At 48.7% G+C, this 20,343-nt stretch overlaps 1 protein-coding gene across 19 annotated transcripts in view; it reads left to right on the top strand.

The window, feature by feature from the left end:
• Positions 1-20,343, top strand: part of MEGF11 (multiple EGF like domains 11) — a 398,263-nt gene that overhangs the window by 188,694 nt on the left and 189,226 nt on the right. For all 19 annotated transcript variants that reach the window (XR_012516094.1, XM_074392772.1, XM_039468640.2 and 16 more), the window contains one exon: positions 862-954. Coding sequence is in view for 18 of the 19 variants with exons in the window: in XM_074392772.1 (XP_074248873.1) it covers positions 862-954 (93 nt within the window). In the remaining variant the exon portion in view is untranslated. The remainder of the gene's footprint in view (positions 1-861; positions 955-20,343) is intronic.

Here is a 20,343-nt window from a genome sequence, read left to right on the forward strand (position 1 = left end):
GCACATGGGGGCTTTCTGTAATCTTTCGCTGATGGCTTAGATGGTGGGGCAGATCTTTCAGGAGCAAAAGATGACCTTGAGGAAACATGGATTCTGTCAAAGGAGGAGAAAAATAATTTCCCTTCCTCAAACTGCTGTCAATAAGCCTCGGCACGAGAGTGGTTGAGGGAAACTACCTGCCGCTGTAACCTCCCACCTCAGGAGGCTGCAGCATTCAACTGCGTGATAAGAAATTGCCAGCTACTTTCTAATTACAATTATCATCATCGTGGATGTCTTTCTTAATTACTTTTTTATAATTAGCTGTTGCTTTTCTTCCTCTGCATGGGTGTGCTTTGCAGATTTGCTGACATTTGAGAGCCCCAAAATAGGGACATTTGGGGAGGAGGGCAGAAAGGTGGGGGGAAAGTGAGAAGGGACCTTCTTTTCAGGCAGGCTGATATGTTTTGGGGCCTCTGCAGAAGGAAACTGGAGAAAGCACAAGATGCAAGGAACCGGTCATTTCCTGAGCAGATGGGGAAAGAGAGCAGGGGCGTGGATTTAGGAGCTGAGGTTTGTGGAGGTCTCTGCTGTTAAATGCTGGAGGAAATGTTCTCGAAAAGCCAGCGAAGTTACCGTTTCTCCAGCTTGGAGTTTCATTTTAGGAAATGAGGCTGGGATGAAATGTACTCTTATAGGATGCATTCTGGAGTTAATTAAATGACTCAGGTCAGGTGTAGCTTGATTTTCCCCCAAGCTGGTGATGCGTTCTGAGCGTCCCTGGGCACCAGGGATCTGTGACAAAATAGATTATACTCCTTGACCAGATGGTTGGTTTTCACTGTTTGTTCTGGTTCTTCCTCTCTCCCCGTGTCCCCTCAGCCCTGTGTACGGAGGAGTGTGTGCATGGCCGCTGCGTTTCCCCGGACACCTGCCACTGCGAGCCCGGCTGGGGAGGGCCCGACTGCTCCAGCGGTGAGTCTGGGGTTTGGGGGTCAGGAGGCCCCCTGGCTCTGACTTGGTAGGGGGGTGGGCTGTGGTGTGTGCCTGCTACATTTTTGTGTTGTGCTGGGGAGATTGGGATGGGCTGCCTGAGCCCGTGCGAACGTCAGGAGGGGGTACACCCGCAGTGAAAACATGGTGGCACTGGAGGGATGCTGATTTGTGGGGCTCTGGAGGGGGCATCGCGTGTTGTGTATATAGGGAATTGTTGGGTTGTCTGGACCACTCTGGCTTTTGATGGAACGTGTCTAGATACGGTCTTTGACAGTTGATGTGAAATTGACCCAGTGCCCAGGAGTACACACCCGGGAGGTCATCGTTGTCCAGCCCTGGTCCCCAGGTTCACTGGTCCAAGCACTTAGTTTTGTGAGCACCCACAGAAGCTCAGGGGAACTGATTTATGAGACTGGTGGGCCTTAGGATATCTCTGTGTCCCCAAAATTAGAACAGGACACTCGGGGGGCAGGGGCAGGTCCTTGTGTTCTTACATTTTTGTGGGTAGATGGTTCACCTTCTCCAGGGAAGCCTTCCTACTGAGCTTGGGGTGAGGTGATGTTCTCGGGGCCGGCCCAGTGACCCACAATGGCATGGTGCATCGTCTCTAGTGTGGAGTTGGCCACCGAGAGGGTGGGGCATACCTGGCCGCTATTCAGGGAATTCTCTGCCAAGAACCCAGATGAAGATGAATCCTCCTCCTCCTCTGGTTTATTGCCCCCAGATATTTTCAGGTGACCACCTATCCATTGGCACATTATGCGTTCAAGGGTTAGTTAGTATCATGCTCTTAATTGATTTTCAGAGAGGCCTTGACTGAGGTCAAAGCTCAAATTTCTTCCTGCTTTGAGTTGGAGTGGAGTCTTCTCATGGTGACCTGAGTAGATAACACAGCCAAGCGGCTCCACTAGGGATCTAAGCCCCGTTATTCACCCATCTTGGGGAGCCACCTCCATATTCCCCCTCGCATACCTGACTACCATGGTTATGAAAACTCAGGAGAGTGTTGGGTCCATGTTAGCCAGTGTGGTGCGTTGCCCTTTTCTGCTCTCTCTGCTGCCATGGAAACATGTAGTTATTTTTTCTTACCCCCAAAGGCTTTGACTGGAACCTCTCTGTCTATACCAGGTGTCCCCAAACTACGGCCGGTTGCGGCCCCCGAGGCCATTTTTCCGGCCCCCCGCCGCACTTCAGGAAGGGGCGTCTCTTTCATTGGTGGTCAGTGAGAGGAGCACAGTATGTGGTGGCCATCCAACGGTCTGAGGGACAGTGAACTGGCCCCCTGTGTAAAAAGTTTGGGGACGCCTGGTCTATACAGTGCATGAGAACATTCTGGCCAAAGCCAGTATGTGGTTTCGTTTTGAGCCTGGGTGATTATCTTGGCTCAGGAAGTCCGTGATCTGTCTGAGGTACCCGGGAAACCTCCCAGCGTATTGGGATGTCCAGTGACCACAGTGACCTCCTCCTTCCACTTGTCCTGTTTTGAATGAGCCATGACTGAGAAACAGGGCCACATGATGAAAGGTAAACTGAGGCATGGGTGAGCTAAATAAAGGGAGATGTCTAACCAGTCTTTCTGTGGACTTGAGCTGCAAAAATACGATGGGTGAAATGTCTGGGCTTTTCCTCGCTTATCTGAGTTTTGTTTTGGGTAACTTGGCTTACAAGAAATCTTTGAGGCGAGAACATCTGACCTGGATTAGGTCAGCCCTGCTGGGATGGGTCTGCCTGCTGCTGCTGGATTCTAATGCTGAGGGCAGCCTATTGGAGGTTGAAATACAGCCAGAGTCCCTGAGGCCCTGAGTGTATGGAAATCACCAATGAGGGCAAGTGTATTTAATACCCACTCTATGCTCAGAACTGTACTAGGCCATGGGGAGGGCCCTGGAGGGTTTTTTAGACATGGTCTGGGCCTTTTCAGGGTTTCCAGCCTAATGGAAGAGATGGAACAAAGGTGGCATTTGATGAAATGAACTAGGCAGTTTAGAGTATGACTTGTCCCCAGAGTGAATTTACCAGGGAAGCAGGGAAACAGACCTGTTACTTCACAGCACAGAACTAGACTGTGATTTAACACCCCCAGTTCAGTCACTAGACTTGGTGCTCAGCAACCTGAAAGCTCTTTCCTCTCAATTGAAACCACCCTCATGGGTTGAAGAGCCATCACTCTTGGGTCTATTCAAAGGCATGTGCTATTGAACCCATGGGAAGTTCTAAAAGGGATTCTAACCCTGTTTGAGGGACAGCAGCATTGAATTAAAGCAATTCATAGATTGTCACTTTCAATATCATTCAGAGCATTGACCATTTAGATGCTCTGCTAAGAGCTTTTCAACCTCTGCTTGAATACCTCCGCTGACAAGGAGCTCACTACCTCTTAGGGAAGTTTTTCCTTCTCTGCAGTGGGAATCTACCTTCTAGCTTCTATTGGTTGGTTCTTGCTCATAATAAAGTCCAGGTCAGGGTGATAGATGACCATGGTGCTTCTTGTCCACGGAATTTCTTCTAAGGAGTTCATTGGACAAGACCAAAGTCAGTCTGTGTGTATAGAAATGGTCATCTCAGAGCAGCTGATCATAGCCATTGAGGCTAGTCAGTGGTAAGTCTGGGACTATCACCCAAGCAAACACTCATGTCCTGAACCTGAACTCTTAATTGTTATATTCTCCCTCCTTCTGGATGCTCAGCCTCTGTTAATATGGCCCAAGGTTGAAATTGATCTGTCAGGTATTAGAAGATAGTGATCATTTTCCTCCTCAAGTGTTTCTCCTCCAAGCTCCCTGGTTTCTCACATGATGTCATCTGGACTGCTTTTCCCATCCGGTATCTCTCCCTTGGCTGTGGCCTTATTCCTCTTAAATGCTCACTCCTAGATCTGACCACACAACTGCAAACTTGGTGTGATCAGTATGGAAAATGGAAAGTGTATTGAATTTCACTATGCACTGAGTCCTTTTTTTTTTTTTTTTTTAACTTATCTACTTGTTTAATTTTCACAACCTACTTACAGCATGGGAATTGTTATTTAGCCCCATTTTACAAAGGAGCAAATTGAAGCACAGAGAGGTTAAAGAACTTCCAGTAAACACACAGCTAGTCAATGGTAAGTCTGAGGCTATCACTCAAGCCAACATCTATGTCCTGAACCTGAACTCTTAATTGGTACATTCTCGCTCCTTCTGAATGCTCAACCTCTGTTAATATAGCCCAAGGTTGAAATTGATCTGTCATGAGAAAACATGGTTGTTCACAGGGGAAGGTGAGCTCTGCTTAAAAGATGTGGCCCTGAGGTACTGTTGTGGAGACAGAGGAGTCCGCCGTGGGACACAAATTGTTAACAGCTTTGTGCCAAGCAACTGAGGCTGCTTGCTACATGCTGTTGGGGGTCTGTCTGCCAGTGTGCGCTCTGCAGTGCCCCTAGTATCTTGGTGGGCCTGAATCTGTGGAGACAGGTGTCTCAATCCCACTTCTGTGTGGTCTCTGAATGGGATCTGTACGTGTGACGCCCTTTCAGAGAAGCTTCGGTTTTGTTTAATTGAAAGCATCATTCTTGTTTGTATTTTTCCTTCTGGTTATTAGGTTATACCGGTTCATGTTAAAAAGAAAAACTGTAGCAGAAGTGTAGACAAAGAAGGTAAACTGTCCTCCCCGGAGGTCACCACTGCTGGCATCTGGGTGCTTATCCCTCCTGTTGGTCCTCTCTACATTTGCACATGAAGCCAGATCTGGATATGTCTTTTATTATTTAGATCAAATATGTATGCTAGTCTGTCTCTTGCTTTTTAAATTTCACTTTATACTACGCACTCATTTTCTTGTCAATAAATATGCATCTCCCTTAGGCTTTTAATGGCCTCACAGAATTTCATTCTGTGGATGACCGTGTGTATTTAACTAGTCACTTGTTGATGGACATTTAGGTTATCTCTGATTCTTCACTATCATAGGTGCACCATCCTTTATCCAAGATCCGTGGAGCCTGTTGGCTTCAGAATTGAGAATTTTTCAGAGTTTAGAAAGCATATGGTGAGTATGTTATGTGTGACCTATGACCCTGTGGGGTCTGGGCAGCACCATGGGTGAAACAGTGATGTTTCTGAAGTGACAGATGACTAATCACATCTAATGACACAAAGACAACATATAACCTCACATCAGTTTCATGTAGATGTTGCCTCTAAACGGATTTTGGTGCTGAATTTTTAAAAACACTTTTTGGACCTTTTAGGGATTTTTGGATTGTGTGTAAAAATGCTGCAGTGACTCTTCTTATGCATATATCATTATCCACTTGTCTCAATTTCTTCTTAGGATAAATTCCTGGAAGTGGCAGGGAAGATTATGAAAATCCATCATCTGACTGCCTGCCCCTACCCTGCCGTTTGTGGCTACCAAGGGATTTATGACCTGGACAGCAGTGAAGGGGATAAATCTAGTAATAGGTTGGGGTGGGGGTGGGGACTTCTCATTCTTTTACAGACTTATAACCCCCTAGCTGAATTTTTTTAAGGTCTGGACTAATTTCTCCTCCGTAAAGGAAGAGAGGTGGTACTGATTTGCCTGGTGGGCTGACATACCAACTGCGGGATAATCTGGGCTGCTGGACGTCCCACTATGGGGAAATGGGGTGGCTGCCTGCTTGGTCATAAACCTCCATCCCGTATAATAATGAAGAGTAAAAGGATGAAATGTCAGTTTATACTGAATCAAGACGACAGAGTGACTCTTATTAAATTGCACTAATCTTACAAGTGGAGATAAAAAGGAAAAAAGTTTTCCTATATTGAATATCTAGCTTTTTAAAGTAATTAGGAATATTAAAGTGCTGACAATGATTGAGATAGAAACATTATTCATAACTTTTATTTCCGCACTGGGCAACGATCCAGTATATTTCATTTATGAGATTTCAGCTGTAAAGAGAAGGACGTGAGCCAATTCCTAAATTAAATATGCCCTGTTAACTTTTATAAATGATGCCCAAGAATTAGCTTGGAAATTTAAGCTTTCATTGTATAATTACTTATTGTATTTCCTGGGTCCTGCTTCTGTGCCTGCCATCCCAGGGTGCTCTGCCCTTTGGGTTCCAGGCTATAGAATGGTATTTCGGTTTTAGTCTCGGAGGTCCCCTCCAGAAGGCTGGGGTAGAGATGAGGGAGAAGCCTGCTCCTCTGTTTCCTGCTACGTCCCACATTATCACGTATTCCACCGAACTGGTCTTATCTGTGCTCTTGGGACAAAGTCAGAGCGCATTGCACGCTGTCCTGCTGTCTTGTGGAATTGCTCCCTACTCCCCAGACACTGGGCAAAAGACAGGATGGCACAGCAGCCCTGAGTGATGAAGGCAGCCGGAACCAAGCTGGGCCACGATCAGCCATAGCTTCTGCCAAGTCCAGTGCATTCTTAATGTGAATGGTGTGTGGGACCCCAGGCCAGCTTGGCTGTAAGCTATCTGCAGATTAAAATAGAACGTTAACCAGCTCAAAATATGCCCATGTTCCTATGCTAGTCCAGGAGCCTTAAGGTCAGTGCTTCTCAAACTGTTTGCTAAAGATTCTTTTTTTAAAAAATTGATGATAAAAGATACATAACATAAAATTACTCATTTCAACATTTTTACATGCAGTTTGGTAACATGAGTCATGAGTACATTCATGTTGTTGTGTAACCATCACCACCATCCATCTCTAGAACTTTTTCACCTTCCCCAGCTGAAACTGTCCTCACTGAACACTCACTCTCCATTGCCCCCTCCCCTGGCCCTTGGCAATCAACAACCTGCTTTCTGTCTGTATGAATTTGACTACTCTGTGCTTCACGTAATTAGCATCATACAGCATTTGTCCATTCGTGACTGACTTATTTGACTTAGCATAATGTCCTCAAGTTTCATCTGTGCCATAGCATGTGTCATAATTTCCTCCTCCTTTTTTTGGGACAGAGTCTTGCTCTGTTGCGCAGGCTAGAGTGCAGTGGCACGATCTCAGCTCACTGCAACCTCCGCCTCCCAGGTTCAAGTGATTGTCCTGCCTCAGTCTCTAGAGCAGCTGGGATCACATGTGTATGCCCCCATGCCCAGTTAATTTTTGCATTATTATTAGAGATGGGATTTTGCTGGTCTTGATGTCCTGAACTGAAGTGATTCACTGGCCTCAGCCTCGCAAAGTGTTGGGATAATAGGCGTGAGCCACCACGCCCAGCCCCGGCATTTGGTTATGTGCTTTCCTGGTTTTGGTGTTAGGGTGATTCTGGCTTCATAGAATGAATTAGGGCGGGTTCCTTCTTTCTCTATATTGTGGAATAGTGTCAAAAGGATTGGAACCAATTCTTCTTTGAATGTTTGGTACAATTCTGCTGTGAATCTGTCTGGTCCTGGACTTTTTTTTGGTTGGTAATTTTTAAATTGCCATTTCAGCCTCACTACTTGTTACTGTTCTGTTCAGGGCATCTAATTCTTCCTGATTTAAGCTAGGAGGGTTGTGTTTTTCCAGGATTTATCTCTTCTAGGCTTTGTAGTTTATGTGCATAAAGGTGGGTTCGTACCAGCTTTGAATGATCTGTATTTCAGTGTGTCAGTTATAATATCTCCTGCTGCATTTCTTAGTGATTTTCTCTCTTCTTTTGTCAATCTTGCTAATGATCTGTGAATTTTATTTATCTTTTCAAAGAACCAGCTTTTTGCTTCATTTTCTTTTGTATTTTGTTGTTTCAGTTTCATTTAGTTGTGCTCTGATCTTGGCTATTTTCTTTCTTCTGCTGGGTTTGGGTTTGGTTTGTTCTCATTTCTCTAGTTCCTTGAGGTGTGATCTTAGACTGTCTGCACTCTTTCGGTCTTTTTGACGTAGGCGTGTAGGGCTAGGAATTGTCCTCTTACATGGCCTTTGCTGTATCCCAGAGGTTTTGATAGGTTGTGTCATTGTTGTCATTGGAAGAATTTTTAAATTTTCATCTTGATTTCATTTTTGACCCAAGGCTTATATAGGAGCAGGTTATTTAATTTCCATGTATTCGCATGGTTTTGAAGGTTCCTTTTAGAGTTGATTTCCAGATTTATTCCCCTGTGGTCTGAGAGAGTGCTTGATATAATTTGAGTTTTCTTCAGTTGAGGCTCGTTCTATGGCCTATCATGTGATCTGTCTTGGAGAAAGCTCCATGTGCTGTTGAACAGAACGTGTATTCCAAGGTTGCTGGATGAAATGTTCTGTATATATCTGTTAAGTCCATTTGTTTCAAGGTATAGTTTAAATCCACTGTTTCTTTGTTGACTTTCTGTCTTGATGACCTGTCTAGTGCTGTCAGTGGAGTACTGAAGTTCCCCACTATTACTGCGTTGCTATTCATCTCATTTCTTAGGTCTAATAGTAATTGTTTTATAAATTTGGGAGCTCCAGTGTTGGGTGCGTATATGTTTGGGATTGTGATATCTTCCTGTTGGACAAGGCCTTTTACCGTTGTATAATGCCCCTCTTTGTCTCTGTTAACTGCTGTTGCTTTAAAGTTTGTTTTGTCTGATAGAAGAATAGCTACCCCTGCTCACTTTTGGTGTCCAGTGGCATGAAATGCCTTTTTCCACCCCTTTATTGTAAGTTTCTGTGAGTCCTTATGTGTTAGGAGAGTCTCCTGAAGGCAGCAGATAGTTAGTTGGTGAGTTCTCATCCATTCTTCAGTTCTGTATCTTTTCAGTGGAGCATTGAGGCCATTTACACTCAGTGTTACAAAAAGCATTCATCATGCTCTTCGTTGCCTGTGTACTTTGACTTTGGTTTTGGTTTTGCTTTTTAACTTGTATTTTTGTTGTGTAGGTCCTGTGTGATTTTATACTTTAAAGAGGTTCTGTTTTGATGTGTTTCCGTGATTTGTTTCAAGAGTTAGAGCTCCTTTTAGCAGTTCTTATAGTGGTTGCTTAGTAATGGTGAATTCTCTCAGCATTTGTTTGTTTGAAAGTGACTGTGTCTTTCCTTCATATATGATGATTAATTTTGCTGAATACAAAATTCCTGGCTGATAATTGTTTTGTTTGAGGAAGCTGAAGATAGGTCCCCAATCCCTTCTAGCTTATAGGCTTTCTGCTGAGAAATCTGTTGATCCAATAGGTTTTCCATCATAGGTGACTTGGTGCTTCTGTCTCACAGCTCTTAAGATTCTTTCCTTTGTCTTAACTTTGGATAACCTGAGGACAGTGTGCCGAGGTGAAGATCTTTTTGCAATGAATTTTCCAGGTGTTCTTTGTGCTTCTTGTGTTTGGATGTCTAGGTCTCTCATAAGGCCAGGGAAGTTTTTCCCAATGATTTCCCCAGATCTATTTTCCAGGCTTTTAGAACACTGATTCTTAGGTTTGGTGGTTTAACATAATCCCAGACTTCTTGGAGGCTTTGTTCATATTTCTTATTCTTTTTTCTTTGTCTTTGTTGGATTGGGTTAATTCAAAGACCTTGTCTTTGAGCTCTGAATTTCTTTCTTCTACTTGTCCAATTCTACTGCTGAGACTTTCCAGAGCATTTCACATTTCTAAAAGTATGTTCAAAGTTTCCTGAATTTTTGATTATTTTTTTCTTTAAGCTATCTATTTCCTTGAATGTTTCTCCCTTTACTTCTTGTATCGTCGTTTGGATTTCCTTGCATTGGGCTTCACCTTTCTCTGGTCCCTCCCTGATTATTAAGTTAATAACCTCCTGAATTCTTTTTCAGCTAAATCAGGGATTTATTCTTGGTTTGGATCCACTGCTAGTGAACTGGTGTGATTTTGGGGGGGTATTGAAGAGCCTTGTTTTGTCATCTTACTAGGGTTGGTTTTCTGGTTCCTTCTCAATAGGGTAGGCTCTGTCACAGGGATGGTCCAGGGCTAAAGGCTGTTGTTCGGATTCTTTTGTCCCACAGGGTGTTCCCTTGATGTAGTACTCTCCCCCTTTCCCTATGGATGTGGCTTCCTGTGAGCTGACCTGCAGTGACTGTTGTCTGTCTTCTGGGTCTAGCCACTCAGTAAGTCTACCTGGCTCTGGCTTAGTAAAGGGGATTGTCTGCACAGAGTCCTGTGATAGAAACTGTCTCTGGGTCTCTCAGCCGTGGATACCAGTGCCTGTTCTGGTGGGGGTGGTGGAGGGTGCAACGGACTCCATGGAGGTCCTTAGCTTTCGTGGTTTAATGCTCTATTTTTGTGCTGGTTGGCCTCCTGCCAGGAGGTGGCGCTTTCCAGAAAGCATCAGCTATAGTAGTATGGAGAGGAACTGGCAGTGGGGTGGGGCCCTCGAACTCTCAAGGTGGTATGTCCTTTGTCTTCCACTTCCGGGATAGATAGTGAAGGACCATCAGGTGGAAGTGGGGCTGGGTGTGTCTGAGCTCAGAATCTCCTTGGGTGAGTCTCACTGCAGCGCTGTGCGGGATGAGTTGAGATTCCCAGGTCACTGGGAATACCTAGGAGGATTATGGCTGCCTCTGTTGAGTCATGCAGGTTGTCAGGGAAGTTGGGGAAAGGCAGCAGGCACAGGCCTCACCCAGCTCCCATGCAAACCACAAACCCAAAGGGCCGATCTCACTCCCACCATGCTCCCCACCAGCAGCCAGGAGTCTGTTTCTAGGCAGAGGGTGAGAGGGGCTTGAAAACTTGCCTGAGGCTGTCTGCCCCCCCAGCTGTGGAAGAAAAGGGCGTTAGTTCTTCCCCTGCTTGTGAAGTCTGCACGACCAATTCGCGACCTCCCGCAAGTTCCGGCCAGGAGGCTTCTCCTCCATTCAAGTTGTTAGAAATTCTGGCTAGATGGCCAGGCGCGGTGGCTCAAGCCTGTAATCCCAGCACTTTGGGAGGCCGAGGCGGGTGGATCACAAGGTCAAGAGATCGAGACCATCCTGGTCAACATGGTGAAACCCCGTCTCTACTAAAAATACAAAAAATTAGCTGGGCATGGTGGCGCGTGCCTGTAATCCCAGCTACTCAGGAGGCTGAGGCGGGAGAATTGCCTGAACCCAGGGGGCGGAGGTTGCGGTGAGCCGAGATTGCGCCATTGCACTCCAGCCTGGGTAACAAGAGCGAAACTCGGTCTCAAAAAAAAAAAAAAAAAGAAAGAAATTCTAGCTAGAGAATTCCTTCTCCCTGTGGAGTTTTATCCCCTGCTCCTCCGGCCACCCTCCTGATGGATCCCTGTGGTGCCAGACAGGAATGGGCTGCCTGGGGACCCCCATGCCTTTCTGCTGCTTCCCCTAGCCTTGTATTTTACTTAGCTCTCTAACTTGACTCAGCTCCAGGTAAAGTCAGAAACTTCCCCCACAAGCAGACTTCAGCCTCTCCAGTAGGGGTGTGTGTTGGGGAGAGGAGGGTCTCCCTTGCCCACTTCCACAATTGGGAAGTGTTCCCACTAACAGTATTTGGGGTGTCTCCCAGGTCCCGCATGAGCAGTCTGCTTCCTTCAGAGGGTCTATGGGTGGTTCTCAGGATTGCTGGCTTGTTCTTGCAGTTTACTTGGAGCTAAAATTCACAGTGCAAGCCTCCACGTTGTCCGGAGCTGCAATCCAGGCCTGTCTCCCATCTAACATCCTATCCCTTTGCCCGTTTTTTAATCAGATTGTTTTGTGTTAAGTTATAGGAATTATTTATATATGCTGGATATTAACCACTTGTTAGATACAGTCACACACCACATAATGACGTTTGGGTCAGTGACTGATCGCATGTACAATGGTTGTCAAACCTAGGTAATATAGCCTAAGTGTGTAGCAGGCTATACCAGCTAGGTTTGTGCATACACACTCTATGATGTGTGGACAGCAACAAAGTCACCGGCCAATGCATTTCCCAGAACATATCCACATGGTTAAGCAACACGTGACCACACGTGATTTGTAGATATTTTCTCCCATTCTCTGAGTTCCCTTTTCACTCTGTTGGTAGTGTCCTTTTAAATTTTTTTTTATTTTCCAGATACAGGAATTCACTTTGTCACTCAGTCTGGAGTGCAGTGACACAATCATAGCTCACTTCAGTCTTGATCTCCCAAGGTCAAGCAATCTTCTGGCTTCAGGCTCCTGAGTAGCCGGAATTACAGGCATGTGTCACCACGCCTTCCTGATTTTGAAATTTTTTTCTGTAGATACGAGGTCTCACTATGTTGCCCAAGCTGGTCTCAAACTCCTGGCCTCAAGCAATGTTCCTGCCTCAGCCTATTGATCGTGTCTTTTGATATATAAAAGGTTTTTTTTTTTTATTTTGATGAAGTCCAGTTTAACTGTTTTTTGTTGCGTATGCTTTTAGTGTAATATGCAAGAAATCACTGCCAAATTCAACGTCATGATGCTTTTCCCCTGTGGTTTCTTCTCAGTTTTATAGTTATGCTCTTGCATTTAGGTCTTTGATCCATTCTGAGTTAATTTTCAATTTCTTTTTTTTTTGCATGTGCATATCCAGTTTCCCCAATACTATTTATTAAAAAGACTTTTGCTAGAGACTCTTGAAGCTATAGGGTTTAAATTGTTTACCATGTAATGGCACATTAGTTACCTGATAGTTTAAACATTTCCTTATGTTAAAACAAATACAGATTTATTATAGAATGAAATGTATAATTGGAATTTATGGAAAAACCAAAAAGATGATCTCAGCCTTCATTCCTGAAATGACCCTGCTCCTGGGGAGGCCTGGTGGTATAGCCCCAATTCCTATGCCTGCGGGTCAGGCCAGGCACTGGGATTGGGGATTTCCGGGGATGTCCACCCTGCCAACTGCCTGACTTGGAAAGTACATTGGGGAATGTCTCTGTCTCAGGGGTCCCTGGACACACCCTCATGAAGATGGTAACACCACGGCCTGGTAGCACAGGACACGGGGCAGAGCAAAGGTATAGGATGTGGGCCTGGGTTCCTGCCCCTGGCCTGGGATGGGTGAGAGGTCCCAAGAAGAGATGGGCAGGGCCAGACGGGGGTGGAGGAGGGGCGTGCTGAAGGTGTCCCACCACATGGGTCAGCTGGGAAGGGCCATTGCCAAAACTTTAAGGCTCCTTCCCAGCAAGGGCGTAAGGAGAATGAATGTGAAGGGGGAGGGAGGAGGGAAGAAGGAAGCATGATGAGGGGCCACATTTCGGAGGAGGAAGGTGATGGGGCTTCATGCTCCCACTGTCCACTGTGTGCAAATGCTTCACGTAAACTCTCCCCCACCCTTTTCTTTTTTGAGACAGAATCTTGCTCTGTCACCCAGGCTGGAATGCAGTGGTGCAGTCTCGGCTCACTGCAACCTCCACCTCCTGGGTTCAAGTGATTCTCCTGCCTCAGCCTCCCTAGTAACTGGGACTACAGGTGCCCACCACCACACCCAGCTAATTTTTTTTTTTTAAGATGGAGTTTCCCTCTTGTTGCCCAGTCTGGAGTGTGATGGAACTATTTCAGTTCACCCAACCTTCACCTCCCAGGTTCAAGAGATTCTCCTGCCTCAGCCTTCCGAATAGCTGGGATTACAGGCATGTGCCACCACGACTGGCTAATTTTGTATTTTTAATAGAGATGGGGTTTCTCCATGTTGGCCAGGCTGGTCTCGAACTCCGACCTCAGGTAATCTGCCTGCCTCCGCCTCCCAAAGTGCTGGGATTATAGGCATGAGCCACCACGCCTGGCTCTGGCTAATTTATATATATACATTTTTTAGTAGAGATGGGGTTTTACCATGTTGGCCAGGCTGGTCTTGAACTCCTGACCTCAGGTGATCCACTCACCTTGGCCTTCCAAAGTGCTGGGATTGCAGGCGTGAGTCACCGCGCCCAGCCAACTGTCCCATTTCATCTGCCCAGCAGCCTGGAGAGGACATGTGTTATTCTATTCCACAAATGAAGAAATCAAAGCTCAGAGAAGTTGAGTCACTTCTGATATTCACCGAACGAACAAGCAGATCTGGGATCAGGACCCAGAACTTGTACTCTTCCCTCAGCTCCATGCTGCCCCTGAGGGATGGGAGTTGCCTTAGTTCAGGCTGCCATAACAAGAATGACATAGACTGGGTGGCTTCCGCAGAAATGTATTTCTCACATTTTTGGAGGCTCTAAGGTCCAAGACCAAGGCGCTGGCTGACTCCATTTCTGGTGAGGGACTGCCTTCTCATGGTGTCCTCAAGCATGGAGAAAAGGGATTGCGTCCCTCACATCTTTTCTTTAGCTCAGTGCCCTGTCTCTAAGGGGACTGATGACCTTCCACAAGTCCCACCTCCACACAGCACTACGTTGGGGATTAGGGTTTCGACATGAATTTAGCGGGGACTTAAACATTCAGCTCATAGCGGAAGTCCTGTGCCTTAACATACAGGAAAGCTGGCTTTGTTCCAGACCCTGGTCCTTTCCTCTCCGTGGGCCTCAGTTTTCTCATCTCTAAAGTGGGAAGGGCTGGGCATGGTGACTCACACCTGTAATCCCAGCACTTTGGGAGGCTGAGGCAGGCAGATCACTTGAGGTCGGGAGTTTGAGACTAGCCCGGCCAACATGGTGTAAACCCGTGCTGCCAAAAATACAGAAATTAGCCAGGGTGGTGGCCGGTGCTTGCAGTCCCAGGTACTTGGGAGGCTGAGGCAGGAGAAACACTTGAACCCGGGAGGTGGAGGTTGCAATGAGCTGAAATTGCACCACTGTGCTCCAGCCTGGATGACAGAGTGAGACTCTGTCTCAGAAAAAAAAGCGGGGGTGGTGAGGGGAAGGTGAGCATGGCTATTTCCACTGTGCCAGCTCGTGATGTTCTCTTTCTAAGGAGTCAAATCCAGGACTGGCTCACCTAATCAGAGGCCCTGGTGACCGCCTGCCCCGCTGCCCCCTGGTGGAGTACGTCTCCCCTCCCCACCCCTCACCTGGTCACCCTGATTCTCTCTTCATTCCAAGACCTGGAGAAGATGGGAGGTGGGGAGGTGGGGCATGAGGGGGATGGGGCAGCCTTGTGATCACATCCCGGCCCCCTCCAGGTGGGAGCTTCTCCTGAGCCGTCCGCCGTCCAGGTAGAGCTTGCATTTGCCGTGGGTGTACAGAGGGCACCGTGCCAACCAGGAGGTCGCAGCTCTCTCTTGAGTTGTTTTTTCACCGCATCGAGCTGGCTGTCAAGGTTAAAGCAACTTTAGATGAATCACCACAAAGCAATTACACCTGCTGTTCGTCACGTGCAGCTCTGCCCAGCCCGCGGCCCCTCGAAGCCCCACCTGGGCCGCCTTCTGCTGGCATCTGGTGTGCCTGTGGGCCTCCCTGGGACGGTGGGCTCTGTGTCAGCCCCGCACACTGGGGTGCAGTCACCGTGACAGGGACAGAAGGGAGCTGTGTATGTGGCAGCAAATGCTTTGTCAAGGTCTGTGAGTAACAGGACTTGATATTCACCCTGAAATTCTAATTCTGAACAAAAAAAGAATTCAGTAGCTGGGACTGTGGGCCTCATGGACTCAGTGTTCTCCATCCCTGACTTCCCCTTCATGCACATTTGCTGAGCACTTCTCAAAGGTCAATACAGCCCGGGGTTCAGGACTGAATAGGGGGGCACAGGGGTGAGGGGAGCATGGTCCCCTTCTTCCAAGAACTTTGAGCAGAAGCTAGAACCACCAGCACAGAGAGGAGGGAGGAGGACGAGGCAGGAGAGGGAGGGCTCTGTTTTTATGGGAGGGGGACCTAGATGGCCTGGAAAAGCCATCGTGGGAGGTGGTGGAAGGCAGGAGCCAGGTATATGCTGCGGTCCCCCTTTTAGAGGAGAATCTGAGGCACAGAGAGGTTAAGTGATGGCCTGAGGTCCCACATCTGGTGACTGTCAGGGCTGGGTCTGTCTGAGACTTTCCACGAGGCTGTGGGGTCAGAAATGTGAGGGCAGACAAAATTGTGGGGAGCCTGTGATTGAGCCTGAAAGAGACCATGAGACAGGTAAGAGACCACAGCCCAGCCCAACCCCTGATCCTGCGGGGCTGCGGGCTGCAGAGAAGGGACAGCAGGAACCTGGGTCTGCCTCCATGTCCATCGCTCCGCCATTGGCTGTCGCGTCCCCCACCCAGCCTCTGCCTCCGCCTCTTTGAGACATTCCAGCCGTGGTGACGCTCTGGAAGCCAGTAGAGAGGTGGGTCTCCTCTCTCCCATGCTCCTTTTCTTCCACAGTGCCTCCCAGGAGAAATGGGAAAGGAGAGGAAGCAGGTGCTGGGGAGCCCTGCCCCTGTGGGAGCCCAGACTTTTGTCAGGATGAGGATCAGCTTGGGTAGGGGCAGCCCACAGAGACCCCAGAACTCGGGCCCAAAAGCAGCTGGTCCTCCCCACGCCATCTCTACCTTCTGCCCACTCATGTTTCTGTGATGCTGGGGCCAGGTAAACACACCTGTTAGCAATCACCTAAGTGCACCCCGAGAATGGCCCTGTATGGCAGATGCGCCTGAATGTGTGTTCTGAGCTTAGGGAATCTGAGAGTGCCCAACCTGGAGATTAGTTCCTTGTCTATCAGGAATGTCTGAGCCATTGGCCTGTCTGGCGGAACACTGGCTGTACAGGGGGCTGTGCACTGAGCTTTGGGGGCAGGGGGGTAATCGGCGGGAGCGTGAAGGTTCCCGGGTGGAGGCTGTTAAGGTGCTAGGTGGAAATGCTGTACCAACTGCATGCCTTTTACAAGCAGCTGCAGTTCTGCCCGGCCCACCACTGCTGGGCTCTCTGCACGTACACCCCCAGTAAAACCCCGTGTCTCGTTTGCTCTTTCTGGGTCTCTTCTTTGCCCTCTTGAACCTCGTGCCATCCCCACTGGAGCTGATCGGGGTTCAGCACAAGGAAAGGAAGGGAGACCCGAGAGTCCCCCACTGTCCCGCCAAGAAAGTCCCAAGGCCCAGCTCCGTCCTCAGTCCCTGTCCTTCACAGGCAGGGAGGCAGGCAGGTCATGGGGCAGGGGGCAGTGTCGTGCCACTGCTCTCCTCTGTCCTTGAGAAAGGGCAGCCTCCCAGAGTTTCACCCCTTCCCTGCTGCCCCTGAGACCAGGAAAGATACGGGGCCAGTCACATCTGGGCAGGAGGTAGGGGTGAGGCAGGGCCTTGGCACGTGTAGCCTCTACTGAAAGGGAATTTTTGTATCCAAGAAAGCCAAAAACGGGATAGCCTGCGGTCTGTGAGTGAGCTGAGTTCTCTGGGGCGTTGGAGGTGGGGTGGGAGGTACATTCTGTCCAACTCAGTTCAGGCCATCTGCTCCCTGAGAACAAAATAAATAAATGACACGCAGGGAATCTCGAGAACTGGCAAGAGGGAGGGTGCTGGAAATCCCACCTCGAATGTGACAAAAGCAGAATAGAGTGGCGGGAGCCCAGCTGGCATCGTCGTGCATGCTGGCAGCTGGGAGGGTACCCTTCTCTGGCACCACACAGGCATGAAAAGGACCTGCCCTTCCATGGGCAGCGCGTGGGTGGGGCCTGCAGGGGAAGCTGACGAACTGCCCCACTCCTGCCAGCCTGCAGGATGTGCGTGGAACTCTGAGGGGAGGGAGAGGGAGAAGGTACTTCTCATCCTGGCCAGAGAGAGGCCTGGTGACGGGGGAGCCCTGCCCCCAAGAAGGTCAGCACCAGTCAGCCCTGGCCCCCCTCAGGCCACTGCAGACCTCCTTTCATTCTGACCCAGCCCCATAAGGTGTGGTTAGGGAGCCGAGGCCTGGGAAGTCGGTCGTCCTCCAAGGTCACGGCCGCTGCAAGTGTGAGCTCTCCACTCGGGCGCGTTTCTGCCTCCATGCACGGCGGTGGCGGAGGTGGCATTTGAGGCTCACAGGGTAGGAGACCTGGGCTTTGCTCCTCCTTAGGTTTCTCTGCTAACTCATTCAGCACTTAATCTACACACTGTCCTGTAGTAAGCAGTTCATTCTTCTCATCCCCATCTTTCAGAGGAGGAAATGGGCACTGAGAGGTTCAGTACCTGGCCTGAGAGTACTCAATAGCAGCAGCAGCAGGATTTGAACTCAGGTAGTCTGTCCCTGGAGACCACCCTTGAAACTCTGGTTAACGCCCTCTGCCTTCCCTCCCTAGCCCCTCCCGCACTTGGGAGGTGGGGAGGTGGGGAGGCTGCAGAAATGCCAGCTGGGCCACATCTGTGTCTCTGCCCCCTATCGCCTGCCGGGAAGTGCCCAGCTCCTTGGCCGGGACTTCATGGCCCCTCTGGATCTGGCACCTGCCTGGCTTTCAGCCTCATGGTCCCCCATCATTCCCACCCTTGCCCTCTTTCATCCACTGACCCATTGATCTTTTGCCGTCAAAGCCCAGCACAATTGCCCCTCTGTTGTGAAAGCTCCCTGATTCCCAGGGGCCTCACGTCTGCACATGGCCATGCGGTCCCTGCCACCCTGGATGGTTCTGGTTTGCACCCCTATGCCCTGAGACCTCTTTGTGTAGGACCCACGTCTGTGTTCTCTCTGTGACCCGGGGCCCCTCGTGCTGCCTGGCACATGGAAGGCCTGTGTTAGTAGAATCTACTAAGCTCAGTGTTAGGAGAATCTGGTGGACTTGCTTTCCCGTTTTATCATGTCTTTTGTTCTTTCTGGAGATAAAAGTGGGACTAGGGAAGATTATGGGGCTCTGGGTTGGATGCTTGAGAGAATTCAAAGCCACGTCACGTGATCTTCCAATGCTTCTTACCTACGGGGAGGAGGAGGCCAGACAAGAATTGCAATATGAGGCCAGGAGTCAAACTGGTCCTTCAGAGGAAGCAGCGATCGTATCCGGAGGAGAGATGGGAAAGATGCTAAAAAGATGGTGGAAGCAGAGCTCAGAGAAGGATGAGATGTGAGGTTTCAGTCATCAGATATGGAAAAAGAGCGCCCCAGGCAGGTCCACCCACATAGCAAAGGTGCCAGTGCCGAGCAGTTCAGTGTGGCTGAGGCGGAGGGAGCCAGAGGAGTGGGAGTTGGGCTGGACTGGAGGGCCAGGGCAGATGGCACAGTGCTCTCACACCAACAGCCTGAGGAGCTCTGACATGATTCTGTGGGCATGGGGAGCCCCCATGGCCTCTTGCATCCAGTCACTCTGCAGTGTTTCCTGGTGGGCAGCCCTCTCACTCTTTCTTCTAATAAGTAGCATGTGACTAGCTCTGGGCCTAGGTATGGAAAGAGAGGGAATGCCAAAGGCTCTGATCTGCCCCTCAAGCCCTGGCCAGTCCCTCTGGCCAGCTGGGCAATGTTCTACTTCCTCCATCCCTGACTGGAGGCCACTGAAGAACATACGGAGGGCTAGCTTGGCATTGGGAAGGAAGCAGATTGCATTGGGGGAGATCACTGTGATTAAGAGTCGGTGAATGGATCTGGGCAGAAAATGACCCAGAGGCCAGGTTGAACATGTCCTGGCCTGACCACCCTCTGCCTTTCCTGATGTGGCCAAGGAGATATCCTGGGACAGCCTTACTGCCCCCTGACATCTCTGACCCCATGCCTGCCTCTCAGGAGCAGCCATGCCCTCCACATCCAGTCCTCAGACCCCAGTGCTGCCCCCAAAGCAGACAGTCACTGTTCAACAGTGCCACAGCAATAGAGGCAGCGGCAGAACTGAGGAATCGGTCACCGTCTAATGAGGAAAGCCCATTCCGGCAGGCTGGGTAAATGGCCTCAAACTGAATAATTAATAAAGTTATAAAAATATGTCTACTATATGGCCAGAATAATTCAGCTCAATTAGAAGCAATTATTTCTCGTAGTTATGCCAGTTGTATTTTTTTTTTTTTTTTACAAAGATCTTTAGTAACATGACAGGATTCTCAGATTTGGCTGCCTACTTAAGAAGTTCTTTTGAGACCAATCCTTCTTCCAGATGAGTAACATTTATCCATCCATCCATCCATCCATCCATCCATCCTTCCTGCCTACCATTCCAACCATTCAGCCCCTTGTCCAACTATGTATCAATCCATCTATCTGTCCATCAGTCTGTCCATTCATCTATCCATCCCTTTACTTTTCCATCCATCTGTCCATCTATGCATACATCCATCTCTTCATTCATTCATTCAGCAGACATTTCTTTTGTTGTTGTTGAGACAGTCTCACTCTGTTGGCCAGGCTGGAGTGTGATGGTGCGATCTCAGCTCACTGCAACCTCCGCCTCCTGGGTTCAAGCGAGCGGTTCTCCTGCCTCAGCCTCCCAAGTAGCTGGGATTACAGGCATGTGCCACCATGCCCAGCTAATTTTTTTTGTATTTTTAGTAGAGACAGGGTTTCACCGTGCTAGCCAGGATGGTCTTAGTCTCCTGACTTCAGGTGATCCACCCACATCGGCTTCCCAAAGTGCTTGGATTACAGGCATGAGCCACTGAACCCAGCCTCAGCAGGTATTTCTTATGCCCCTTCCATGTGCCAGACACTGTGCTAGGTTCTGGGCATGTGGAGGTGAATAAGATCCTGCCCTTTCCCCTGCCCCAAGGAGCTCTCAGCCCAGGCAAGTGACCTT

The sequence above is a fragment of the Saimiri boliviensis genome, chromosome 2 (assembly GCF_048565385.1).
Source record: "Saimiri boliviensis isolate mSaiBol1 chromosome 2, mSaiBol1.pri, whole genome shotgun sequence".
In the NCBI taxonomy this organism is placed as follows: Eukaryota; Metazoa; Chordata; class Mammalia; order Primates; family Cebidae; genus Saimiri; species Saimiri boliviensis.